Source organism: Abramis brama (genome assembly GCF_963993115.1).
Source record: "Abramis brama genome assembly, chromosome: 7".
Taxonomy (NCBI): Eukaryota; Metazoa; Chordata; class Actinopteri; order Cypriniformes; family Leuciscidae; genus Abramis; species Abramis brama.
Window position 1 is genome coordinate 27,073,642 of NC_139969.1, and position 24,227 is coordinate 27,097,868.

The following is a 24,227-nucleotide window of genomic DNA, read 5'->3' on the forward strand; positions in this document are numbered from 1 at the left end:
TGATTAAACCAATCTCCTTCATTGTATTAACTCAAATTTTTTAATTCAATTAACGCAAATTTTAAGGCAACCAGGTTACTTAGCCTACTTTTTTAAGTTAAACCAACAATCATTCTTACAGTGTAATAATAATAATGTATTAATAATGTATTATTATTATTATTAGGAATTAAGATCATTCTCATTTGAAAACTGAAAACAGTAAACAGAAAATGACACTATACAGGAAACGCATTCACTGACATTCTATGTGGCTAAAATTATGCTGTTCTATGAATTTTTCAGATTGTGCTGGAGGCAACTGAGAGCCTCCCCAGCTGCCATGCAAAACCTGACAATAGCACAGACCTGCTTCATTTTAGCATTGTGTTGCTGCTACGGTTGGAAATATTAAACTCTGAGCGAGTAATAGATGATACAAATATATTTTACAACGTTATATGGGTGTTATTTAACCGTTTCAAATTCAGACTACTCGTTTTTAATTGTGTTGCCCTTTCAGTTTTTCATAGAGCCTGAATCCTCAGCTGTCAGCATGTGAGAACGTAAAGGTAACATTTAAAATCAAATAACAACCTCTGTAAAACGTTCTCAGGTCTTGAACATGACGGTTGATTGATCACCGTTTTCCACAATATTACTAAAGAAGAAGCTTTGCATTGTTTTCTAGCCCTGTCCAGTGCCAGCTCTGGGGTTTTTTGGTCAGCAGGCAGCAGCTATATGTTGAGTTAAGCAATGTATTATCTCTCCTGGCCGCTACATGAACACATTTTCAAACGTGTATACAGAGAGAGCTGTAGATCTCAAGAGGATGACACAAGATGACTTCAGTTCAGGACAGTCATCATACCCATATCCACATATGATTCTTAGGACATCACTCAGCTGCTGTAAAAATGTGTTCAAAACTTGCATGTGCATCATGATAGCGATTTCAGACAAGTTTGTGGCAAACATGGCTTTTTAGGGACGATAGGTTGTCTAGAGAAAACAGGTTGCCTAGTTACCCAGCTTCTTGGCAAAAGAGAACAGCGTCATTGAATAGTATGATCTAGACTAGACCAATGCCTATGACTCATGTGACTTAATGCTAGAGATCCTGTTTAAAGTCTAACTGAGGTCTAACTTTATACTAACAGATAAACACATAAGTCTGTCATTGTGATACAAATTGAAATGGATGTTGTAATAAAATAATATTGTGGTAAATCAATTATTATTTAAAAGTTTGGGGTATAAGGTTTTTAAATATTTTAGAAAAAAGCCTCTTATTCTCACCAAGACTGCATTTATTTGATTGAAAATTCATTGAAAACAGTAATATTGTGAAATATTCTTAAAATAGAAAACAACTGTTCCTAACTAGGCCCTAGGTATGGGTAGATTGTAAGCAAACAATCAGTTCTCACAATCAATGTGTTGGATGCAGGAGAAATGGGCAGGAATAAAAATTCCTTTGACTAGGCCCAAATTGTTATAGCAATGCAACTGGGTCAGAGTATGTCTGAAATGGCAAGGCTTGTGTGCTGCTCCCAGTCAGCAGTGGTGCGAATTTACCAACAGTGTCCAAGGAGGGACAAACCACAAACCAGTGAAACCACAAAGCGCCCAAGGCTCATCCAGGCTCAGACCAGACGGGATACAAGAGGGAAACGAAGACTATCCCGTCTGGTCTGAGTCAACAGAAGGTCTAGTTTGACACAAGTCGCACAAAATTTTAATGATGGTTATGGGATGAATGTGTCACAACATACTCTGCTGCGTTTGGGGCTGTGTAGCCTATGATGACCCCTGTCCACCACCGAAAGCTCCTTCAATGGATGAGCGTCAGAATTGGAGCAGTGGAAGAAGGTCGACTGGTCCGATGAGTCCATCTTTCTTTTACATCACGTGGACAGCCATGTATGTATGCACCGTTTACCAGGAGAAGTGATGGCACCAGGATGCACTGTGGGTGGAGGGAGTGTGATGCTCTGGACAATGTTTTGCTGGGAAACCCTGGATCTGGCCACTCATGTGGCCATAATTTGACACGAGCCACTTACCTAAACATTGTTGCAGACCAGGTACACCCCTTCATGACAATGTTCCCTGGTGGAAGTGGTCTCTTTCAGCAGGATCATGCACACATTGTTCAGGAATGGTTTGAGGAACATGATGAAGGTGTTCAAGGTGTTGCCCTGGCATCCAAATTCCCCAGATCTCAATCCAATTGAGCATCTCTGGGATTTGCTGCACCAACAAGTTTGATCCACGGCAGCTCCACCTCGCAACCTACAGGACTTAAAGATCTGCTGCTAATGTCTTGGTGTCAGATACCACAGGACACCTTGTGGGTCGGCGCTGTTTTGGCAGCACAAGGAGGACCACGAGCATCTTAGGCAGGTGGTCATAATGTTTTGGCTCATCAATGTGTATTATGGTTATTAAAATGTTGAATTTGTATGTCCATGGCATATGCAGTAAATCTACAGTATAGCAAATTAATCTTCTCAAAATTTATTGAAGTTGAACTCAACAACAAAGAACAAGCTGAAAATATATCAATGGCTTTTGTGTAAAAAAAAAAAAAAATGAAAAGAATTTTGACACATTTTTATAACATGTTGACACGTTAGGAGGTCATAATGGCAGTGTCAACCTGAAATAAACAGTCTAAAGACTTTCAACAAAAAATAACAAGGGTAAAATAGGGTAACTCTAATCCACTATTATGAGTGCTAATCGTTTTGGCGGGTTTCCTTCTTTTATGGCAGCTGGTTCTGGTTGAACATAGCTAAACATCCACTAAAAACCATTTTACTAGACTAGGTTCAATAAAACTAGATCTGTAACTCTGAAATCTGATAGTCTTAAAGGTGCACTAGGTAATTTTAACTTTTTAAAGAAATCAACAGTACTTTTGTTAATGGTTATCAGTGGTACTAAATAAGCTTTGTTATTTTACATAGATTGGGTTGCAGAGAACAGACATGTTGAGATCACATGACCAGCCAAATACTACTCACTTTATCTCAGTAACTCATCTATTACTGGACAGTTTTGCTCACAATTATGGCTTATAGTCCAAGGCCCACTGCTATGCTGGCTAACACAATGTAAACCAAACAAACTGCCAAGTGCACCTTTAAGTGAGGTGGGCATTTTAACAGTCTTTAAATTTTGTAAAACATGGGAAAGTTGCAATTCATGGCACAGGAACAGGAAGTGCTTGTATAAAAAAAAAAAAGAGGGAACGGTTCTGGATTTAAAAGGAAGATCGGATTCTCTCCAGAGGGTCAGTGTCCCACATTTTAGCGTCCCAAGCCTGGAACCAGCCCGTGAAGGTTGGGGGCTCGGCCCCCTGCTTTATGGTTGTGATGGGCAGCCCACGACGTCCAGAAGGATCAGTGTCCACATAATCCTTAGCTATAGACAGAGAACATCATTTTAGGCTCAAAACATGTTTAACAGAACATGGAGTGCTGCAGGAATCATGTCTTTTTTTAAGCCAACCCAGAAGTCAGCATCATCCTGGTTCCCTCCATTGGCTTTTCTGATTATTGCAGAAAATAAGCTCTGTTATCAACAAAAGATTATCATTCTTAAAAAGTTTGTTCATTAAGGTAATCTTCACAAACAAACACTTTCATTTTCACAATAAGTAAAAGCTTAAAAAATTATAACCCGTTTTAACTGAAAGCTTCTTGCACTGACATATCTTAAAATATGTATCTCAAGATGCACATCAGTAATGTTTTTTCTGAGGCATGTTTATAAAAGATACTTAAATGTCCTAATTAAACTAAGGCCTAATCCTGGCTTAATCTAAGCCATGTCTGTGAAACCAGGCCTATGAGTGGGGTATTACAGCTGTATTTCATGCACTAGAAAAAAACGTGAAAATATGTTGAGCTTGTGTTCACCACAGACCTTATTTCAGATATTTAACCAAAGTCCTATTTAAAAACAAAAAACAAAAACTGATTGACTTCAGGACAATGGAACCAGAAGTTCAAACATGCTGACTTGATTTTGGGTTTTGGACTCATTCCTGCAGCACTTTATTAATAGAACACACTGTTGAGTGGAACATGACTGGAATTCTGTATTGAACAATCAGCATCCAGGACCAGAAATATCTGGTTTATGATGGAGGATAATGTGAGTGATTCTGCTCTGGCAAAGAAAGATAAACTAAAACTCAATGTTTTATGAAAAATGATTTAGTAAACCGTTCACTCACCTATTTTTGGTGACTCTGTTTTTTCGACCTCATTGGCTTCCTTACCAATCCAAAGAAAGATCTAGAAAGAGCAGCAGTTCTTTAACATTACAAGCGTTAACTACATATGAAGACTTCAAATGCAAAAATCTCTAAGTCTGTCAGACATTTTTCTTGTAAATGAGCTTTTTTCATTTTTATCAGTTTTTAATTTTACTCTTATCAGTGACATTTTTGAAAATAAGACATTTCAATAACTGACTAATAATCTTTTCAATGCCATTAAAGTGAAATTATTGAACCTAAAAATAGGAGCCTGACAAAAATGCTAATTTAAAAAAAAAAAATTTAACTCCCAACTATGGTCATTTCTTAGAAATTTCTACTTAAAATATTTTAGAGGCTGACATAACTTTAAAGAAAAATTATATTACAAAATAAAATTATAATAAAATTATATTAGGCGTTAACTCACCTGATCCCAGGTGTCAAGCAACATGACATCATCGGTAGCCAAGTCTGACTGATTAAAGTCTCCAGGAACTTCCTCAACCTGAGAGAAAGCACAAGACAATCCATCCATGACATTATCATCACATTCACAAACTGGAGCTTTCCTCCAGCCAGCATGTGTGGTTCAGTGACTCTCACTTACCACTAGCCGGCCCGTCTTATTGGAGCATCCGAACAGGCGTGGTGGTTTGACCATGTTTCTTAGAGTTGGAGATGTCTGGTATTCCTTCTTCCCGCCCAGAGCCGACCAGAATCCAGCTGGAGAGAGAGAAACATGAGAAAGGAGTTAAAGAGATAGTTCACCCAAATTTTTTAATTCTGTCATCATTTACTCTCCCTCAAGTTGTTGAATGAGTTTCTTTCTTCTGTTAAACACGGAAGAAGATATTTTGAAGAATATGGGCAACCAAACAGGCCCAAGGTCCCATTGACTCCCATAGTATGGGAAAAAAATCAACTGTTTGGTTACCAACATTCTTTAAAATGTATTTTGTGTTCAGCAGAAGAAATAAACTTATACAGGTTTGGAAAAACATGAGGGTGAGTAAATGATGACAGAATTTTTATTTTTGGATGAACTATCCCTTTAAGTGAAATCAACATGGCGGACTCACCTGGTTCTTTACCCTCGGCCACATCAGTGGATTTTTTCTCCAGCACAGTCACGACATACTTAGCAGCGACCATTTCTTCCTCGCTGGCACCTGCTCCTTTCCACACAAACACACAGTCTGGCGTTTTCAGCACAAACACGTCATTGGTGTTTAATTTGGATGCAGATGGTTCAACCTATAATGGAAGATAAATGCAGTGGTTAATGAGGAGCATCATACAATATGTATGACAGTGTCCAGACTGTGACTGACCTCTACGGCACGTGTGGCCCTAGAAGAGCTCTGTCGGATGTGGAAGAGGCGTGTGCTGCCTGCTTTGGTCTGGCCGTCCTTGCGGGACGTGCCTCCACTGTGAATGATCATAGGTTTGCCTTTGAACAGACTCATCAGGTGGGGGGGTTCCTGACCCTGTGTCACTCGCACCTGAGCAATGAATTCAGATGGATAAAATCATTTCAGTATCTTTTTAATGATGGTACATGAGACTACAACTGATAAAAGTCACGACACACAAGAGCATTGTGGGATTACAAATTTAGAATCTGTTTAAGATCTGCTGATCCTACATCCTTACACAACATCACATGAAAAACTAAGGGGAAGTTCATTGTATTTCGAATTTAAGGTAAAGATGATGACATTAGATGAATGATTCTGTTAAGCAAAGGGTTTAGCAAGAGGTTCCTGCCAGTCTTGTTCTCTTTATTGTAAGTCAAATGAGTCAGATTTCCGAGACTCTCACATTTAGTCTTTAAACGCACTTGGAGGCCCCGTCCCATCCTTTGATTAGTTATGCTGATTGGATAAGGACTGGTGACACACTAGAGTCTGGGGCGGGTTCCTATACCTGGATACTTCATTTGCATGCTTCGTTTAAGGTCGTCTCCCAGGTGCTTTATCTCCATTTCTAAGCACTGCCGACTAAAATCTATATAAACTACGATGTGTCATTGCCTTAGACTTGATGACTGCAGCAACCAACAGCTCGTCGATAAAGAATCCTGCTGAAGATACAACCGAGTCTCCTGGTCTTTGCTTCTGAGTTTCCAACAGTATTATATTTAATGACTCTTCTGATCAAGATCGCACCCTGGTGGTTACCATCAAAAATACAGCAAATAATTCCATGTTGGATTCTATAGACCTTATTCACAGCAGCGCCATCTTTGATTGGGAATGAAAGTGAGGCTGTATGGGATAGACTACACTACCGTTCAAATGTTTTACAAATGATTTTTAATTTTTTTAAAAGAAGGCTCTTCTGTTCACCGAGGCTGCATTCATTCGATCCGAAAACAATTCAAAACAAAAACATATAGCAAAAACATTAATATTGTGAAATATTTTTACAATTATTTTCAATATTTGAATATATTTTAAAATGTAATTTATTCCTGTGTTCAAAGCTGAATTTTCAGCATCATTACTTCAGTGTCACATGATCATTCAGAAATCATTTTTAGGATTCTTTGATGAATACAAAGTAAAAAAAAAAGAAAACTTCTGTAACATTATACGCTACCGTACTAAAGTATGGGATCAGTAAAAAAAAGAAAGGATGCCTTAAATTGATTAAATGTGACATTAAAGGCATTTAGAATAAACAGGTAAAATGCTGTTCTTTTGAACTTTCTATTCATCAAAGAATCCTAAAAAAAAACAAATTGTACACAACTGTTTCAACATTGATAATAAAAATAAATATTTCTTCAGATTCAAATCAGCATTAGAATGATTTCTGAAGGATCGTGTGACACTGAAGACTGGAGTAATGATGTTGAAAATTCAGCTCTGCCATCACAGGAATAAATTACATTTTAAAATATTAAAATAGAAAACAGTTATTTCAAACTGTAATGATATTTTTCAATATGCAATTTTTAAAATAAATGCAAATTAATCCTTTGTGAGCAAAAGAGACTTTCTTCAAAAACATCTTACCAACCCCTTTTAAACGAGAGTGTAGATACTCAAGTAGGCATGAATCTGATTGTATGGTTCTCTCTTATGTGGACTGCAATGAAGACTATGCTGATCTAACATGTTAGCCAAAAACACTACTGTATCAGTGATAACAAGAATTGTTAGGGCATAATGTATTGGAACTCTTCACAATGCTGTTCTCTTCCACGAATGGATTATTCCCACCTGAACGGGAGCTCCTCCCATGGAGTCGTCCAGCTGGACAGTAAGGAAGGCAGAAGCTGCCAGCTCATCCTGAGTGCACTTCAGTCCCTGCCTGCAGCACAACGACACACACAATATGATGACACTTTGTTCATATGTCACAAACTATATAGATATTATGACACTTTAAAGATGTTATGGACTGACCAGGTGTAGATGATATGCTGCTCTCTGCTTCCCTGTTTGTAACTGTAGAGGATCAGGTAACAGTCTCCTCCAAAGAACTGACCGTAGGTAGAGGGTTCCACCGGGACACGGGCCCCTCCTTCCACACGCCAGATCTGATTCAGACAAACATGAGTGATTACAGAACATTGCCTTGAACTTGATCTCCCCTTTATACATATAATCAGCAACATTAAAACTCAAATGAAACTTGTCAAAACTTGTTTTTTTTGGTGACTAGCAAGGAACTTCAATATATAATATGGTTTAAATTGTATTATAAGAAGGATTACATCCTCACTGATGTAAGTGATGTGGAAAAGACAAAACATTATAAGGGAAATAAATTCCAGTCTAATCTCATCTTTTTTATTATTATTTTTAAATCTTATTCTCATAAGAAAAAAATATATGCATTTAAAATTGTACAAATGAAAATACATATAATGGCTTGTAAGAAAAAAATATGGTTAGTAAATGTTTTAATAATTTATTACAAAATGTAATCGGCCTGTTTAGCAAAAAGTTCATTTGATTCTATATCAAATTAACAGCTTACAAAGATCTTTGGGTGCCACTTTATTATTATTATTTTTTGCTAGAATTTGTTCAAAGGTAAGCCTATAGATCTAAAATTATAGCAGGCCTTACATATATTGATCAACATTATTTTGACTATCATTCAAAAGATTGGGGTCGGTAAGATGTTTTCTATTATGCCTGACCAAGACTTTATTTGCATTTTATCAAAAACACAGTAAAACAGTAATATTGTGAAATATTAATACAATTTAAAAGAACTGTTTTCTATTTAAATATATTTTAAAATGTAATTTTTTCATGTGATAAAAGCTGAATTTTCAGCATTGTTACTCCAGTCTTCAGTGTCACATGATCCTTCAGAAATCATACTTATAATTCTATGGAACCTGTGATACACTTTTTTTAATTTTTTATGGAAATCTTTTCTAACTTTATAAATATATCTTTACTGTCAATTTTTAGCAATGTAATGCATCCTTGCTGAATAAAAGTATTAATTATTTTTCTTTTTTTTAATCTTAACGACCCCAAACGTTTAAACAGTAGTCAGTGTGAGAGAGATTGATGACCAAAATGAAACTGACCTGGACTTTTCCAGAACCATCATCGACCATGTTGTGCTGGGCTGCCATGGCCTTGTTGCTATGGAGGCTGGAGGCATCGAAAGGAATCTGCTCCACATGGGCTATTTTGCCAATGGTGTAGGCCTTGGTAGGGCCAGTGGTTTGGTCCTTGTCCTTCCAGTTAGAGAAGAACTGCTTGAACAGGGTGGTCTCGCCCCCTGCAGGAAGCACCTGGATCTACAGCAGCAAGCATTGAAAGTACAGTATCAGTAATCCAAACATTAGCTCTTTAAATGTACAGTACTAATCTTCAATCATATTTTATGTAAGATGTTATATGAAATCAGCAAACATATAAACCTTTGCGTATTCAGACATGTATTATTGTATAATCATATACATTGTTTCGAAATGCAAATTTTTACAAACCAGAAAATGTGTCAATATTATACTGTAAGTGTTGGTAACACTTTACAATTAGATTTCATTTGTTAATACTAGTTAACAACATTAGTTAACATGAGTGATACTTGTACAGTGTTTATAAATGTTAGTTAATGTTAAGTTCAACATTTACTAATACATTTTTTATGATCAAACTTTTTATCTGTTAACATTAGTTACTGCACCGTGAACTAACATGAATCCGTGAACACTTAAAAAGAATATATAAAAAGTACACTCAACTTGGATGTTTAAGTCATTTCAACCTAAATTACATTCAACTGACTTAAAAAATTTCGTACAAGTTCAATCTCGTATAACTTGCTAAACTTATTTTGATGAGTTAAAGAAATGTAAAAACATGTTGTCATAACTTATTGATCATATAATATTTTACAGTTTGACTATCAAAAGTTAATAAATGCTGTAAAAAATATTTCTCATTGTTAGTTCATGTTAGTCAATGCAACTAATGTTAACAAATGAGACCTTACAGTAAAGTGTACCCAGTGTGTGTGTGTGTTTGTTTAAATTGCTCATTATGTATGTACCTGTGTTTTATTAGAGTAGTTCTTCTCTTTAACAAACTGCTCTGCTGATTTCATAGCCGCTTTGCGTTCAGATGTGTTTGCATTCGGTCCTGTCGGGAAAAGGAAGAACGAGTCATACGCTGAATGAAGCTCTGTTATTTTTATGAAAAATACGTGGCACATGTAAACAAAGGGCCCCTAGTGATCAGCAATGCATGCCATTGTGGGGAAAACACACAAAGATGATATCATTGTGACATATCTATAATAATACATAATAATGTTGGATAACATTAATTAATAGCCTGCATGGTCAGATGACATCAGATGAAAAGGAAAGTTGTTTCAGAGGCGGCTCAAGTTATTTCATTTGAATGAATTTGTTTTCATTGGAATAATGTGCACAGATGAATGATGCACAACAAGACTAGGAATGCGTATTAGAAAAGAAAAGAGGATCGAGTTGATTTTCAAGTTGTGCACATTGAGAGACACACCTTTCCATACAAACACATTCTTATCAACTCCGTTGTCCAGGATGTAGCACTCTTCGGGGGAGAGCATCTCCTGCTTGAACGGGCTGCTCTGGGCCACGACAGATGTTTTCATGGAGCCAGAGGCATCTGAGATCTACAATAACAATAGCAAACCACACGAACTGAGAAGCGATAAATAAAGGTGTTGAACGCTTAAAAAACATAGCTAACGAGAAACACAACGTTTTGTCCTTGTGTGAATGCTGTCGGAAGCGTTTTAGGCTTTACAGCTGTCAGCCATGTGAATGTAAAACGGTCCACATAAATAATTAAGAACTAAATACGTACCAATGAGCTAAAATATGAGTAGAGATAAGAGTCTTTTAGTCTTATACTACACCCTAAAAGTATGCACTCTTTTTGTGAAGAAAAAGTACATGCTTTTGAGTGTGTGGCAGAAGAGTAGGCAAGCTCTGTCACTTATTTACATGCATCCTGTCACCATTTAAACTGCCCTGTCAATCATCTCGTCACATTTAAAATATTCCACGTTTAATTTCCTACAGTATTGATCTGCCTGTTGTGGGTCTGTGTTAAAATAACGATGCATTTTAAAAGTTAATGACCAAACCTATCTTTATAAAAGTTCACAATGTTGTTCCAGATGATATATAATGTGGATAACATTGAATAAATATGTTTTCCTCATACTGATTATTAATCACTCAAACCCCTTTAGCTAAACCTCTCTACTCTACTTGTAGTGTACAACAGTTTGTAGTTCTCATCATATCCTTGTCCAGCACACAATGGGTTAATTCAGGTTAACACACAAATTCTAATTCGAATACTATTTAGCACGGATAGTATGCAAATTTGGACGCAGCATTGATTACCATGTACAATGCTCCCTTCTTCTTGTTGGAGGTTTCCACTTCCTCGTCGTCTGGAGTTGCAGGGGCGATGCTGGTTTTGGGCCCAAGAGCCTGCGGGAGGAAATACAGGATTAAAGCTCATATGGACACAGTGGGGCTTTATTTCTGACACTTATCTGATGCCAAGCGGACCCTATTCAACCCTGTGCTGAATGACCAGACAGCAGACTGAATATTTGGCATGCAAAACTCTTCCTTCTTCATTAAACACACGATGGATGCATTCTCATTAGCAAAATACACAAGCCAGAGCCAGAACACAAACAACCAAGCCATAGTGCCAAGTTTTACATCAGGCCTGGCTGATGGTGTCCATACCGTAATATGTGGTCATTCAGCATCCATGGAAATGTAACAATGCATGAACTTAACCAGCAAACACAAACAAATCAAATGAGAATGATTTTGAAGTGGATTTCTTCCCATACTGTGGAGTAAGTCAGATGGTGGTGGTGAGGAAATTGTTACAGGAAAAGTTGAGTTGAAATCTTTCACTCACTTTAGTCAGAGCCTCTGGTTCAGCCCCGTCCTCCACCATGACCAGCTTGGCCCTGCCGTTCCTCTCATTGTCCCGGATATCGATGGCCAACTGGGAGGCCTTCAGACGCTCAAAACGATTGCAGTCACTCCCACACCACTGATAAATATCCTAGCAAAAAATGAGAGAAGTGTCTTAAAAATAACTCAAATCAACACTACCGTACAAATGTTTGGGGGCAGTAAGATTTTGAAGACTGAAGACTGGAGTGATGGTTCTGAAAATACAGCTTTGCATCACAGAAATAAAATTACATTTAAAAAAATTCCAAATTGTAAACAGGTATTTTCAATTGTAAAATATTTCACCTGGGTGAGCATAAGATTATTATTATTTTTTTCAAAAACATAAACTTTTGAACATTAGTGTACTTAAAAAAAGCTAAATTATGTTTTTAACAATCTAATAACTATATTATTAGGGCTGTCACATAACTGTGACTGTCCTGTACATAAATTCCATATTTTCTCACCATCAGAGCAATACACAATTTGATAACAAATTGGAGTGACTGCAAGCCAGTAATAATAGTAATAGTTATAATTAGTGATAGTGAAAATAAAAATACAATATACCCCTATTATGCTATTTTTAAAGGTTCCTAATTTTGTTTTGGAGGTCTCCTACAATACGTTTAAAAAACAGTGTCTGAAACGGTTCAATCAATGATTCAGTCTCTCTAAACCCCTCCTTTCTGTTAGCTACTCTGCTCTGATTGGTCAGATGGCTCAGTCTGTTGTGATTGGGAAACTACATGCCTATTACCATATCTGAATTTTAGCTGTGGATCTTCCTCAGAATCGATTCTTTCTTTTAGGAGTAACTTTTTTTGTTGTGCACTTTGATTTTTAAAACTTTTCAGACCTTTAAAAAAGCAAAACAGGGGCACTTTAAATATATATTGATTTCTAAAGCCACATCTATTTAACAGTTTTCTTATCCGTCACAATAATATGTCTTTGAATTATCTTAAGTTTTTTTTTTTCTTTGCAAAAATTGAGAAGTGAATTGCAATTATGTTTTATTAATTATGAGCCATGTAATTAATTCCATTCGAATGTTTTCTATTGGCAGCTCTAATTGTTAGGGGAAAGTATCTAAATAAAATGAGTGGTCAGGTCAGGTTCAGATATCCATACCTTCCCCAGGTCTACAATAAAGCAGTCTCCTTTGTTGAAGCTGCTCCAGGACATTTCCACCTCAGTGGCTCTGATGGCCCTCCTGCCCTTGATGTGCAGCAGACGCTTCACATCCACATCATTGGTCAACACGTGATGGAAGCCGGACGCAACCCCACCTTGCTGAGGAGTCGAGAAAGACATTACATAAAACCGTGCTAGTGGGATAATTGCCAAAACACAAGCAAAGAACTAAATGCAAACCACTCAGCAGAGTGCTTCTCAAAGAGACAAGCAAACTTACTGAGCTCAACAAATTGCTGAATATAATGGAAAGAATGTGGCATGACTAAACAGTAATGGATGTTTTAGAGCCATAATTGACTCAACCCTGGTGCTTCAACAAAGCAAAGCCAGCAGGAAGTCTACTTCTGCATTCTCACTGCAAGTTAATGATGAACTCTGCTTCCGAGAAGGGCCATTTTCATTCATACAAAGCTGAGTTTACCTTATACTTGATGCCAGACTTGAAGTAGCCCAGGAAGGTGAGCGACTCGTTGTTTTGGACCTCGCGGAACTGAACGGGACCACCTCCGAGAAAGTCATCCAGCTGTGTGGAAAAGATAGCCGCAGCTCCACTTTCATCTTGAGAACACTCATTCCCTGAAAGAGATGGAAATCATCACAGGAGAATTAGTGGAATAGTTGTTAGTGCTTATTAATATAATCCAAAATACATTCAAATGCTATTCACACATCCAATGACGTGAATACAATTTCTGTATTGAAATTCATTTTGTATTTATAATGAAGAGAAAATCCTCAATAAGAGAATGAAAGTTTTGAAAAGAAATACTTATAATGTAGTTTTGCAAAATACAGTATATTATTCTAATTTTAATCTATTATTATTTATCAGAAAAAAATATTTTAACAAAACTGCTTCACTTATTAATATTTAAAACACTTTTGGTGCGACCAACAAACATGCAGAAAGTGCAGGAAATAAGCATAAAACAGGAAATGGCATCATAGAGAGGACCCCTGAAGATCCTCATGTGTTGTTTTATTATATTTTGAATTATATTTTTTAATATATATCTTTTTAATTTTAGTTTTAGTAATTTTGTTACGTGCTTTTGTCATTTTTGTTAGTTTTAGTTTTTTATTTCCATTTTTTTACACTCATAGTTTAATATTTCTATTTGGTTTTATTTTTCAGATTTATTTTTATTTTTAAACTTGTTTAGTAAACTTAAATTTACTTTTTTAATTTTATTTTATTGCAGTTAGCTCCCATGGCAACATTTCTCATTTTCATTTAAGTTTTTCATTAGATATTTATATTTTATTTGAATTCATCTTTATTTTAATTAACTAGAACTCTTTTAACAATAATAACCCTGGTGTGTCAATAAGTCTTAAAATATCGAATAATTTGGCACCTTTTTGACAAGTCAAGGTTAGTTCAGGTTGTAAAATATCATGTGGTGCAGCTCCCAAAAAACGAATGACATTTATGAATGAATAATTCATGATATTTTAAAAAAATATTATACATTTTTGACATTTATACATAGATTATTTTTGACATTTATTGAGTCATTAAATCATTAAATTAAGTTTTAAACATAATTTAAAGTTAATTTCTTCTGAACTTTAATATTATGATTCAACTCTGACCCAAAAGCAGCAAAAGACAGTGAAAACATGTTTCTAGGCCTTATTGGACACTTCTGTCAGTGAAAAAATGTCCTAAAACTTACAGGAACACTATAACTGCTCACTTACCAAGCAGCTCTAGCAATGTATCTGTTTTTGCTAAAATAAGAACCAAATGAAAACCCCAAAGAGGCCACATGGTGCACATTATGAGTTTTTCCACTCTGTGTCCTCGAATAAACCTTTTCTTCTCACACTAGATCCAGTCAAATGTCTGAGAACTACTATGGTTTGGAGCATGCCTTCGAGCACATGCTTCTTTTTCAAACAACTTCTTCTGAGTTTAAACCACTGGGTGGGACAAAACCAGTTCCTCACTGATCAGTCTCTGGAATTGTACAGTGTACCACATGAACCTAAGTGGGCTGAGAGCCAACTGCCAGACAAACAAATGAAGGCACGTTGTAAACTGTGGAGGAGACTAAACCTCAAAGTGACTACCCTTCTAAGATATGACATCTGTACTTGTACTTGTACAAATTTCTCCTCAGGGGTAGGAGGGATTGTCTAATGGGCAAAGCTCATGAGTCAGCATACTGCCTATGGGTTTTCATTTAAAAGAACAAACTGAGCAGTTATTAGCTTTATTATACTTAAAGGCAGGGGTAGGTGATTTGTTCCAAAAACATTTTTTGTTGTGCTGGTTGAAAGTCTCTTCCCATCCTGATTGCAATCACTCAGTTAAGTGGTCTAAATGTATTTATATGTATATCGTTTCAATGGTAACACTGAGCCAAAGTAGAATCAGCTTTTGTGGATCTCCTTCCTAAACGAGTGTTTTAGTGCTCCATTTTAGTAAATGATTTAATGACTCATTCATAAAGACAGTCATTGGGTCTCATTCACTCGTACGTACGCACAAACATTTTCACAAATCATAATTCACCAAAAACTTTTGTATTAAATTTATTCAAAATGTACGAAAAAAATTAGGAAATGAAACCACATGAACGCAAAAAGCACTTGCTCTGTGACCTTATAATCATGTTTAGAAGTTATATTTCAGCTTAAACCGATTATATTATATTATATTGTATTATATTATTAATAAATAATAAAATTACATTTCATCTTAAATATATTTCATCATACTATTTACAGTGGAACATTAAGAAAAGCTGCTTTATAGCTTCAGCTGCAAGGTTTCTCTGAATAAAGCAGATTTGCGTGTATGTACAGCTGGCTAATGAGAGGTCTGTAATCTAGGTCGGATTAAAAGTGTTTATTGTGTTTGAACTGGTTTTGAGAATAATACACTTGGCATTACTCGAGGATCTGGAGGGAGCGCGTCTGAAGAGAGCGGCATTTGTTTGAGAGTGTGATGAAAGGCTGTAAAGGAAAGGTTGGGCGAAAGGTATAAAGCCCTTATATGGAGATGTTTGGGCATGTTTTATGCAAATGAGTAACCTTGTGCACGCAGCCGCTCATTTAGAATACTCCGAATTCGTTGGCACCGATAGCCTCGCGACATATAGCGCTGTTGCGCTTCGGGCGACCCAAGTTCGAATCACGGCTCGTGGACCTCTACCGATCCCGTCCCCTCTCTCTCCCACCTTGCTTCCTGTCCACTCTATATACTATCCTATCACAATAAAAAGTAAAAAATACTAATATTATATATATTAACATTAAAATAAGATTAAGAACAAATTCATGTGCGTACGAACGTGTTGTGAATTAGGCAGAAATTCTTTGTGAGAAGTTCTCCTGTGGGTACAAATACAAAATATTCCATGCAATTATTAATTAATGAGACCCATTGTTTTATTCCTGAATGAATCAGTGTTTTTAAGTTAACTGGTTGAATGAATGATTCAATGACTCATTCATAAAGACAGTCACTTGGTTCATTCCTGCATGAATCAGTGTCGTTGAAACGGCTGAATGAATGATTCAATGACTCATTTATGAAAACATTCACTTGCCGCCATCTGGCGTAAATGTACTGTCACATTAGCATGGAAAAAGGTCAAATTAGAAATGCATGAAGCTTAAACAGAAGTCACTTTCAAAATAAGCGACCTTCTATTGGTCAACGCCATAAATTCAGGTGCCCAATTTGAATATGTGGCGAAATCTGTGAAATCACATTAAAAATTCCTAATCGCATCTCTGTTTCATTCCTATTGGAATGCCTGGATTATTGTCTCAAAAATTCGCCAAGCAATGGTAAATGCATGTCACTGACAGAAATGATAAACAGCATTTCTTTGGAAAGACCAGTTAAAAAACATACATTTCTAAAGACCTAACCAAACAAAGCAAACAAACTCTTAAAAAATAAATTGAGACAAACTAAAAAGATGACAGACAAGCCACATCCTTCCTCATTTAAATCACCATGTGTGAGAAGATATATTTTTAATATAGTATATCCGTTGGTAAAATGCATCAGCAACATTTGGCTCTGAGAAAATCCTGTTCCAGGAACCAATGATACTTTTAACTCGAACGCTAGGTGTGTCACTTACCCATCCACATGTGTATATAGTAGGAGGGGGCGGTGGTGGTGTACAGCAGGAGGTAGGCGTCACCCGTATAGAAGTTGCCATAGAGATTCTTAGGCACTGGCTTCAGGTCCATGTTCTCAATGCGCCATACCTGCAGACCAGGAGCCTTTCCTGCAGTCTCAAACTCCTTATGGGACACCATAGTGACTGGACAGGAAGCAAAACATAAAAGGTTTGGGTCTCTTTTCAGAGCTTTACTGTGAAGTAGATGTTTCTCATTTTCCCAGTATGATGTAAAGCCTTTACATTATACTGGGAAAATGAGAAACATCTAGTTTCACAAAGGAGAGGAGAAGTAGACTTTAGAGAAATAAGAAGTATCTGTTCCCATGAGAAAGCCCTGGTTAGGTCAGAATCTTCTTACATCTCTGATTCTGGAATCACCTCCCATGGCGACTTTGTCTGCCTGCACAATTTACTAACATGCACAAATTCAAATGCAAATGCAATAAACCATACATCACAGCTCTGTGTCTGTGTGACAGGGTTTAGATAAGACCTTTGAAAAGAGGACCTTAGTCATAGTGTTGTTGACTACCTCAAACAGCTGATAAGGAAGAGACACACATGATCAAGGTGATAAACTTGACTTGGACGCCAAGGAGGGAGGGAGTCAACAACCCTCAGCCAAACCAATCTAAACATTTAACAAGGTGTTTTGTATAATGGTGTAATCAGTAAATGATACATTCTGAATTCTTCATTCAGATTGATTGCAAGTGGTTTTCATGCTAGTAGGCTATGAAATAAAACCCTGTATGCTAATGCAGTTCATTTACAGCTAACGCTAATGAGTTTTCTTTTGTCTCCATTTGAAAAAGTACACAATTAGGACATGATGTTGAAGCACAAAAACCACAATACATGCAAATATATGCTTTTACATATTCCCAATCCCTGCAGCTAATGTAAATTATTCTCTCAGTAACTTTAATAGACCTTCTCCTTTCATTATTTGACCTGTTTTAATTATCAAATCAACAATTTTTTTCTTATTCTCACCAAGACTGCATATTTGATGAAAAATACAGAAAAACATTAATATTGGGAGATATTATTACAATTTAAAATAACAGTTTTCTATTTTAAAATGTAATTTATTCATGTGATGACAAAGCTGAATTTTCAGCATCATTACCCCAGTCTTCAGTGTCACATGATCATTCAGAAATCACTCAAATATGATGATTTGATGCTCAAGAAATATTTCTGATTAGTATCAATGTTGAAACAGGTCGTAATATTGTTGTGGAAACTGTGATAATTTTTTCTCTGGATTCTTTGATTAATAGAAAAAAAAAATGTATATTATTTATGCACTTTTATATTTATATTATTATTTTGTAACATTATAAAATGCATTTACTGAAGTGTAGCAGAACATGCATTTTAGATATTACAATGCAATATCATGTAGACATGTCATAACTTCAAATCCTGCAACTCTGCTGTACTTTACTGTATTCAAACAAAGCATGTCACTTTTCACAGAAAATAATCACTTGTGAACTTTAACAAGCAACTACAGAAAACTGGACTTTGTCTCATAAAGGAATCGTGACGTGCATTATACCGCGTTCACATCTGGATAACATATTTCTCAAACTCCGAGTTACTAAGTGAATATGCACTGAGTAACATTTACGTTTAATCAGCTGCATTGCTTGAGGGGGAGGAAATCCCTCATTCATTTAGTCTTTATTATGCAGAAAGAGAGATATGACGTAAAAACAGAATAATGAAAACAACTTACGAGATTTGTGGCAGTCGCAGAAAGCTGTCAGTGCTCGAGAAAAGGCGATGTGTTGGTAGACAAAGTGTAGAATTTCTTTTTCCGAATCCGCGATTTAACTGGAGGGAGTGTCTGTGTAACAGGGGCGTGTTTGAATACACGGGCAGGCTTCCAACCTCTATGCTTCCAACACAAGTGTCTTCAAACCTCATGTTAGGTGACTTGCTTAGCATGTTTGGGCATTAGACTCTCGTGAATGAGCACGTTAAAAAAAGAATGCGTCTACAATGTAATAAGTTCGCTAGGTTGCGTCTTTCAACATGTGATTCTAAAAACGTTTGTTTTGTGGAGATTTACTGACAAAAAGTGTAACTGTAGTCTTTCAACACTGCCATTTACTAAAACAACTGTCAGTGCTTTTCCCCCCATTTGCCACAAATTGCACCTTTTAGGTCAGCTAGGCCTATATTAGTTCCCCTGCATGCTACAGATAATAGCATTCACCTCCCTCAGGCTTTCACTGATCATCATTTCATCAAACTCAAGCCCAGCACAGACAGATGTGGGTGTCACAAGTAGGCTATATGTTTGCCTAATGCAGGAAACATTGACCACACAAACAGGAAAGCAATGACCACACAATACAAGAACAAATGCAAGAACAAACACAGCTTACTCAAACACTGTTAGCAAACTCAAACACATTTACAGCTTCTGATACAGGTTGCGCTGCATGACTCCAGAAAATGACAAAGACAAGGCCCTTGCAATTGGCAGACTACAATCATATAATGTCAAATAAGAATCAGATGCTGCTTTTGTGGGTTGCCCATCACTGAAATGGTAGAGTCTAGAAACTTAAAACTCCCCCAAACATGTGCTTGCAATTAACCCCGAGACAGGAGAGGCCATTTAAAATGGCATCGGGTAGGCCTATATTACATATAAACTTGAGTGAGAGAAGAGCTGAAAATTACATTACAGAGGCATGTAATTGTATTTTATACATTCTAAAAGACAATTCATTGATTTCAACTCAAAGAAATCTGATTTACAGGCTCATATGTCTAGCTTTCTGAAGTAAAGCATGCATAACACTGGCACTTGAACACTAATTTCTATTTTTGCAAACAAAACAATGACAGCCATAAGCAAAATTTCCATTTGGTGTTGAGACATAGTGTGGAAGTTCCACTGTTAACCTAATAACCACACAAAATGACAACTTTATTTGGTAACACTTATGAAGCACTTTCTAAGTATATTATTAATGCATTATAATACAAGCATATTGCCTTACAAACAACCTTATAATATGTTGTACCATCTGATAAATAATCAAAACAGTTACAATACATTATAACACTTACCTATTTGTGGTTATAACTTCTAAGAGTACAATGCATTATAACACCAGATGAAGCCTGCATTTATAATGCATGATAAAGGTATTCTTAATGCTTTATTATGCATGCATAATGCCTTATAATGTGTTGTATCATCTCATGAATAATCATAACAATACCTATTTGTGTAATAGTGTATAGATGATTTATAACACATAATGAACATAATTTTATCCACTTAAATTGTAATGGATTATATACCCCATAATCTCATATCTTGACATTAAGATCTTCACAGCATCATACTACATCTTTTTCTAAAAAGCTTTATAATGTGGTGCAAGCAGAGCTGAAGGAGAGCTTATGTTAAAGCCGAACTGTCAAGTTAAATAATCAACAGACTGATGGGGATCCAAAGAGCTCTCCGAACAGCAATGGATTTCCGGGATTAAACCGTAGCACAGTGTGATCACGCTGGAATGACAGTAACTCCTCAGGCTATGAAAATAAATGCGGTGGACATTTGGCCGAAATTGTGGGAGACAAATATATGGTAATGTCGATAGTCAAACAAAGAGAGGGAATCACCAGAGACTGTTAGTGTCTCATGGAAACTGTTGCCATGACTGCCATTGGGGACCTCTCAATTGTGATGGTCACGTTAACAAGAGCAAGGTTTCAAAGACAAAGACAGTAATGATGGGTCCGCTATTGTAACTGGAACATTGGCTGCCCTAACTGGAAACCCATCAGACGGTCAGACTGTGGCCTAGTGGTTATTGCAAAGTCTCCGGAAAGAACAGTCCATGCTCACATGGGAGATGCGTGTTTGAGTCCGTAATTGTTATACATAAATGTAAGGTCTGTTTGAAAAGTTAGGAGGAAGTGTTCAGGATGATAAAGCATGTAGACCACGGCTTTGTTTGGAAAGTCAACTTTTCTACATCCTGTTTCTGATACAGTAGATACGTCTAATTAAATTATGACTTGTATCCTCAAACACACTTTTATGAAGAAGTTAGCATGCTTTTAAAAGGAGTACTTGTTATGGAAATAATATACATTAAATAAAAAACTTATTACGTTACTTAGAAGTTTTTTTCGTGGAAAGTATGTTACGTTACTTTTTCTCACCTGGTCTTGCTTGCTTGTTTTTGTAAAACAAACTGAGTGTACTTATTTAAAACATGATAAAAGTTTATTAAAATAGGATTTTAAATTTCAAGTAAAACTTTGGTAACACTTTATTTTAGTGTCCTGGTTACATGTACTTACTGTGATAACGGTAAATTGTGCATAATTACAAGCAACTAACCTATTCCGAATCCTAACTCCAAAGCAAGCACTTTGTTAAGACTGTCAAACCTGTCGCGTGCCGAAAGCCAGATGCCCCGTTTTGAAAGAACTGAAAGTGTTTGTGGTTCTGCTTAAAGCACCACAGAAAGCTAAATGCAACAAGATCAAAGTTTTATGCAGACAGAGGAACCAACTCTGTCCTCTCTGTCTTTAAGATACACCTCGTACAGCCATTTAAACATTGTCATAACATTCTTTATAGGTAAGATTACTAAATATGATGTTAAAGAAATGAACTTAAGTATGAGGGGTTTACTGATGAGAGAGAATAGCGTGAGCAGACTGCTATAAATCACCAGTCTTTGACCACATCCTCTTCAAAACTAACCAAAGTCTCTTGAATGTATATGCAAACGTTGCCGTCTCCAGCAAAATGAGAGAAAACAGAAGCGGCAATGCATTGCTAGTGTTCTCTTAGATACTTTTTTTACCATGCTTTTGCATATTTAATATTTGCAATATCTGCTGGGGATATCTGGTTTTAGTTTTGTAAGTTCCATTTTATTTGCAAGCATTATTGTTCATCTAGTTCTTGACTTCTTTCTAAAGTTAACAGAACAGACACAAAATACCTGTCAGACCTTCTCTGAGCAACAAATACATCACCTCCAGCACTCCCGACATTTACACACTTTACTGGTTATTGTGTCGTTAAACAATGGGCCTGTGTAAATACGTGCATGAGTGCACACATATGTAAATATACACACAAATGTATTATTAAAGGGCTACGTGTTGTTATACAGCTGAGCTCATTTAAAAACTACCTCACTTCCTGTTGACACACTATAGTGGTCTAAGATTGAAACAAGATGACTAAAAAAAAGATTGGGTGTTTAAGCATGACAGTGAAGACTTTCAGAATATCTAAAAATTTATTACAAATCAATCATTCACATTAGTAATATTATAAATTAGCATTATAAAATCGAAAACTTTGTAACTAAAAAAAAATATAGCTACATACAAAAACACCACAGAAAGTTAATTTCAAGTACAGAGTTGGGACAGGCGTGATCATGATACCGGAGAAGCTCTAGCTGAACAAAAATCATCCACATCTGAACTGAGGTTAATGCAATATTAAAGCTTCATACAAAAATAATAATAATCTAATAGGTCAGGGCAAAATGAATGAATCCACGTGTTTTGGATGTTTATGCAGTTATTCTGTAAAGACTTCAGGACAATGAATTGTTGGTCTGTTCTCCTGTAAGGACAGATGCAGTGTAGCGGCCCCCTCGTTACGTTCCTGTAGGAAAAGTAGAAGATTGTCATGAAAAAAATGTGAAATAAATATCTAATTAGTGGTGCTTGCACCTAGTCAAAGGTAGGTGTGTGAAGTGAAAAGTCATGACTTATTCAGACAAGATTAGTTATATGTCTGTGAATTTATTGTGAATTAATTGTCACTGCAGATGTGAACTGTAATGTTAATGGATATAATGAAAGTCAATGGGGTCCAAAACAACACTATACACTTTTCTGTTCAGCAAAATAAAGACGTTTAGACAGAACTTTAATTTTTGGGTGAACTATACAAATTTTAAATGTAAAAAAACCCACATGCTTATAGGCAGTTATGTTACTTGCCTGTATCGTGGATGCTGGTGTCACAGAGGGATTGTTGCTCTTGAAGGGCCAGAGTCTGGTTCACAAACCTCAGCATACCTGACAGAGAATCTAGGTCTGGTTCCTCTGGGTCCAGCATGTACGTGAGTGGATTAAAGGACATGTCTGTAGTGGAGGTGGCCTCATGCGTGCTTAGACCCTGCCAGGCCTGGTCTGGGGAGGGGGGCGGGTGCAGTGCAGCCTGCACACTGGCTTTCAAACTGTCCGAAAGTTCCAGAGAGGCATCAGAGAAGGTGTTGTGCCAGGAGGAGAGGCTGGAACGTGCTGAAGAGATTTTGTGGGAGGGGGACGGGGAGCAGTGAAGAATCGAGTCTTTGAGAGGAGGAGAGAGGGGGGGAGGAGTGCTGGGTTTGTGACCAAGTGTGATGTTGTGTAGTTCTGAGGCCCTTTCCAAGCTGGAGAGCTTGGCATGAAGACGCGTGATCTCAGACTCCTAAAAAAACAGAGAAAGGACAAGAAGAGTTACTGAAATTCATACATAGATCTGTTCCAAAACCTAGTGGGACACCTACCTACAACTCAGTTTTAGCTATTTGAGTGGTGATTATTAAATAGGTTTAATTGATTATAATTCATTTATTCTTTGTTTAAAAGGGTGGTATAATGCCCTTTTCACAAGATGTAAAATAAGCTACACTATGAATAAGCATTCACACCCCAGAGTGTGTATGTGTAGTTTTAGCTCAAAATACCCCACAGATATTTTTATATAGTATGTTAAAATTGTCACTTTTTGAGGGTGAGCAAAATCGCACCGTTTTTTGTCTGTTCCTTTAAATGCAAATGAGCTGCTGCTCCCGGCACAGAGGGCAGAGCTTCAAGAGCTCCTGTCCTTTTACCTCTCACACACATGCACTGAAAATTTCAAAAACTTTTAGCCTTTTATGTTCAAACTGGAGTCAGAAAGATGGAGAGACTCAAGAAGTGACAACATGTAGAAGCAACAGGACATTTCTGTATGGTTAGTTGATGAATTTATGTAGCTTATGTGCAGTTATCTTCTAGTCATTGATTAGCATATTCTGTCTTGTTCCGGGGACGGGGTTTATGTAAATTCTAGGGTTAGTGATGTCACTAACCCTGGAGGAATGTCGTGTAG

The 24,227-nt window shown here is 36.7% G+C and overlaps 2 protein-coding genes across 2 annotated transcripts in view; both read right to left on the reverse strand.

Moving 5' to 3' along the window:
• Positions 1-2,478: 2,478 nt before the first annotated feature.
• On the reverse strand, positions 2,479-18,943 carry scinlb (scinderin like b). The gene is made up of 17 exons (XM_084120531.1): positions 18,816-18,943; positions 17,024-17,209; positions 13,339-13,493; positions 12,852-13,013; positions 11,674-11,823; positions 11,136-11,225; positions 10,261-10,393; positions 9,785-9,873; positions 8,811-9,026; positions 7,666-7,799; positions 7,480-7,570; positions 5,584-5,754; positions 5,332-5,506; positions 4,860-4,975; positions 4,680-4,757; positions 4,226-4,286; positions 2,479-3,408 (listed from the first exon to the last, which is right to left on the reverse strand). The coding sequence occupies exons 2-17, from the start codon at positions 17,202-17,204 to the stop codon at positions 3,248-3,250; spliced, it is 2,163 nt and encodes a 720-aa protein (XP_083976657.1). The 5' UTR covers positions 17,205-17,209; positions 18,816-18,943; the 3' UTR covers positions 2,479-3,247.
• Positions 18,944-22,355: 3,412 nt separating this feature from the next.
• Positions 22,356-24,227, reverse strand: part of ccdc18 (coiled-coil domain containing 18) — a 33,045-nt gene continuing 31,173 nt past the window's right edge. The window contains exons 27-28 of the mRNA XM_084121081.1: positions 23,090-23,561; positions 22,356-22,748 (exon numbers count right to left, since the gene is read on the reverse strand). Coding sequence (XP_083977207.1) covers positions 22,741-22,748; positions 23,090-23,561 — 480 coding nt within the window. The 3' untranslated portion in view covers positions 22,356-22,740. The remainder of the gene's footprint in view (positions 22,749-23,089; positions 23,562-24,227) is intronic.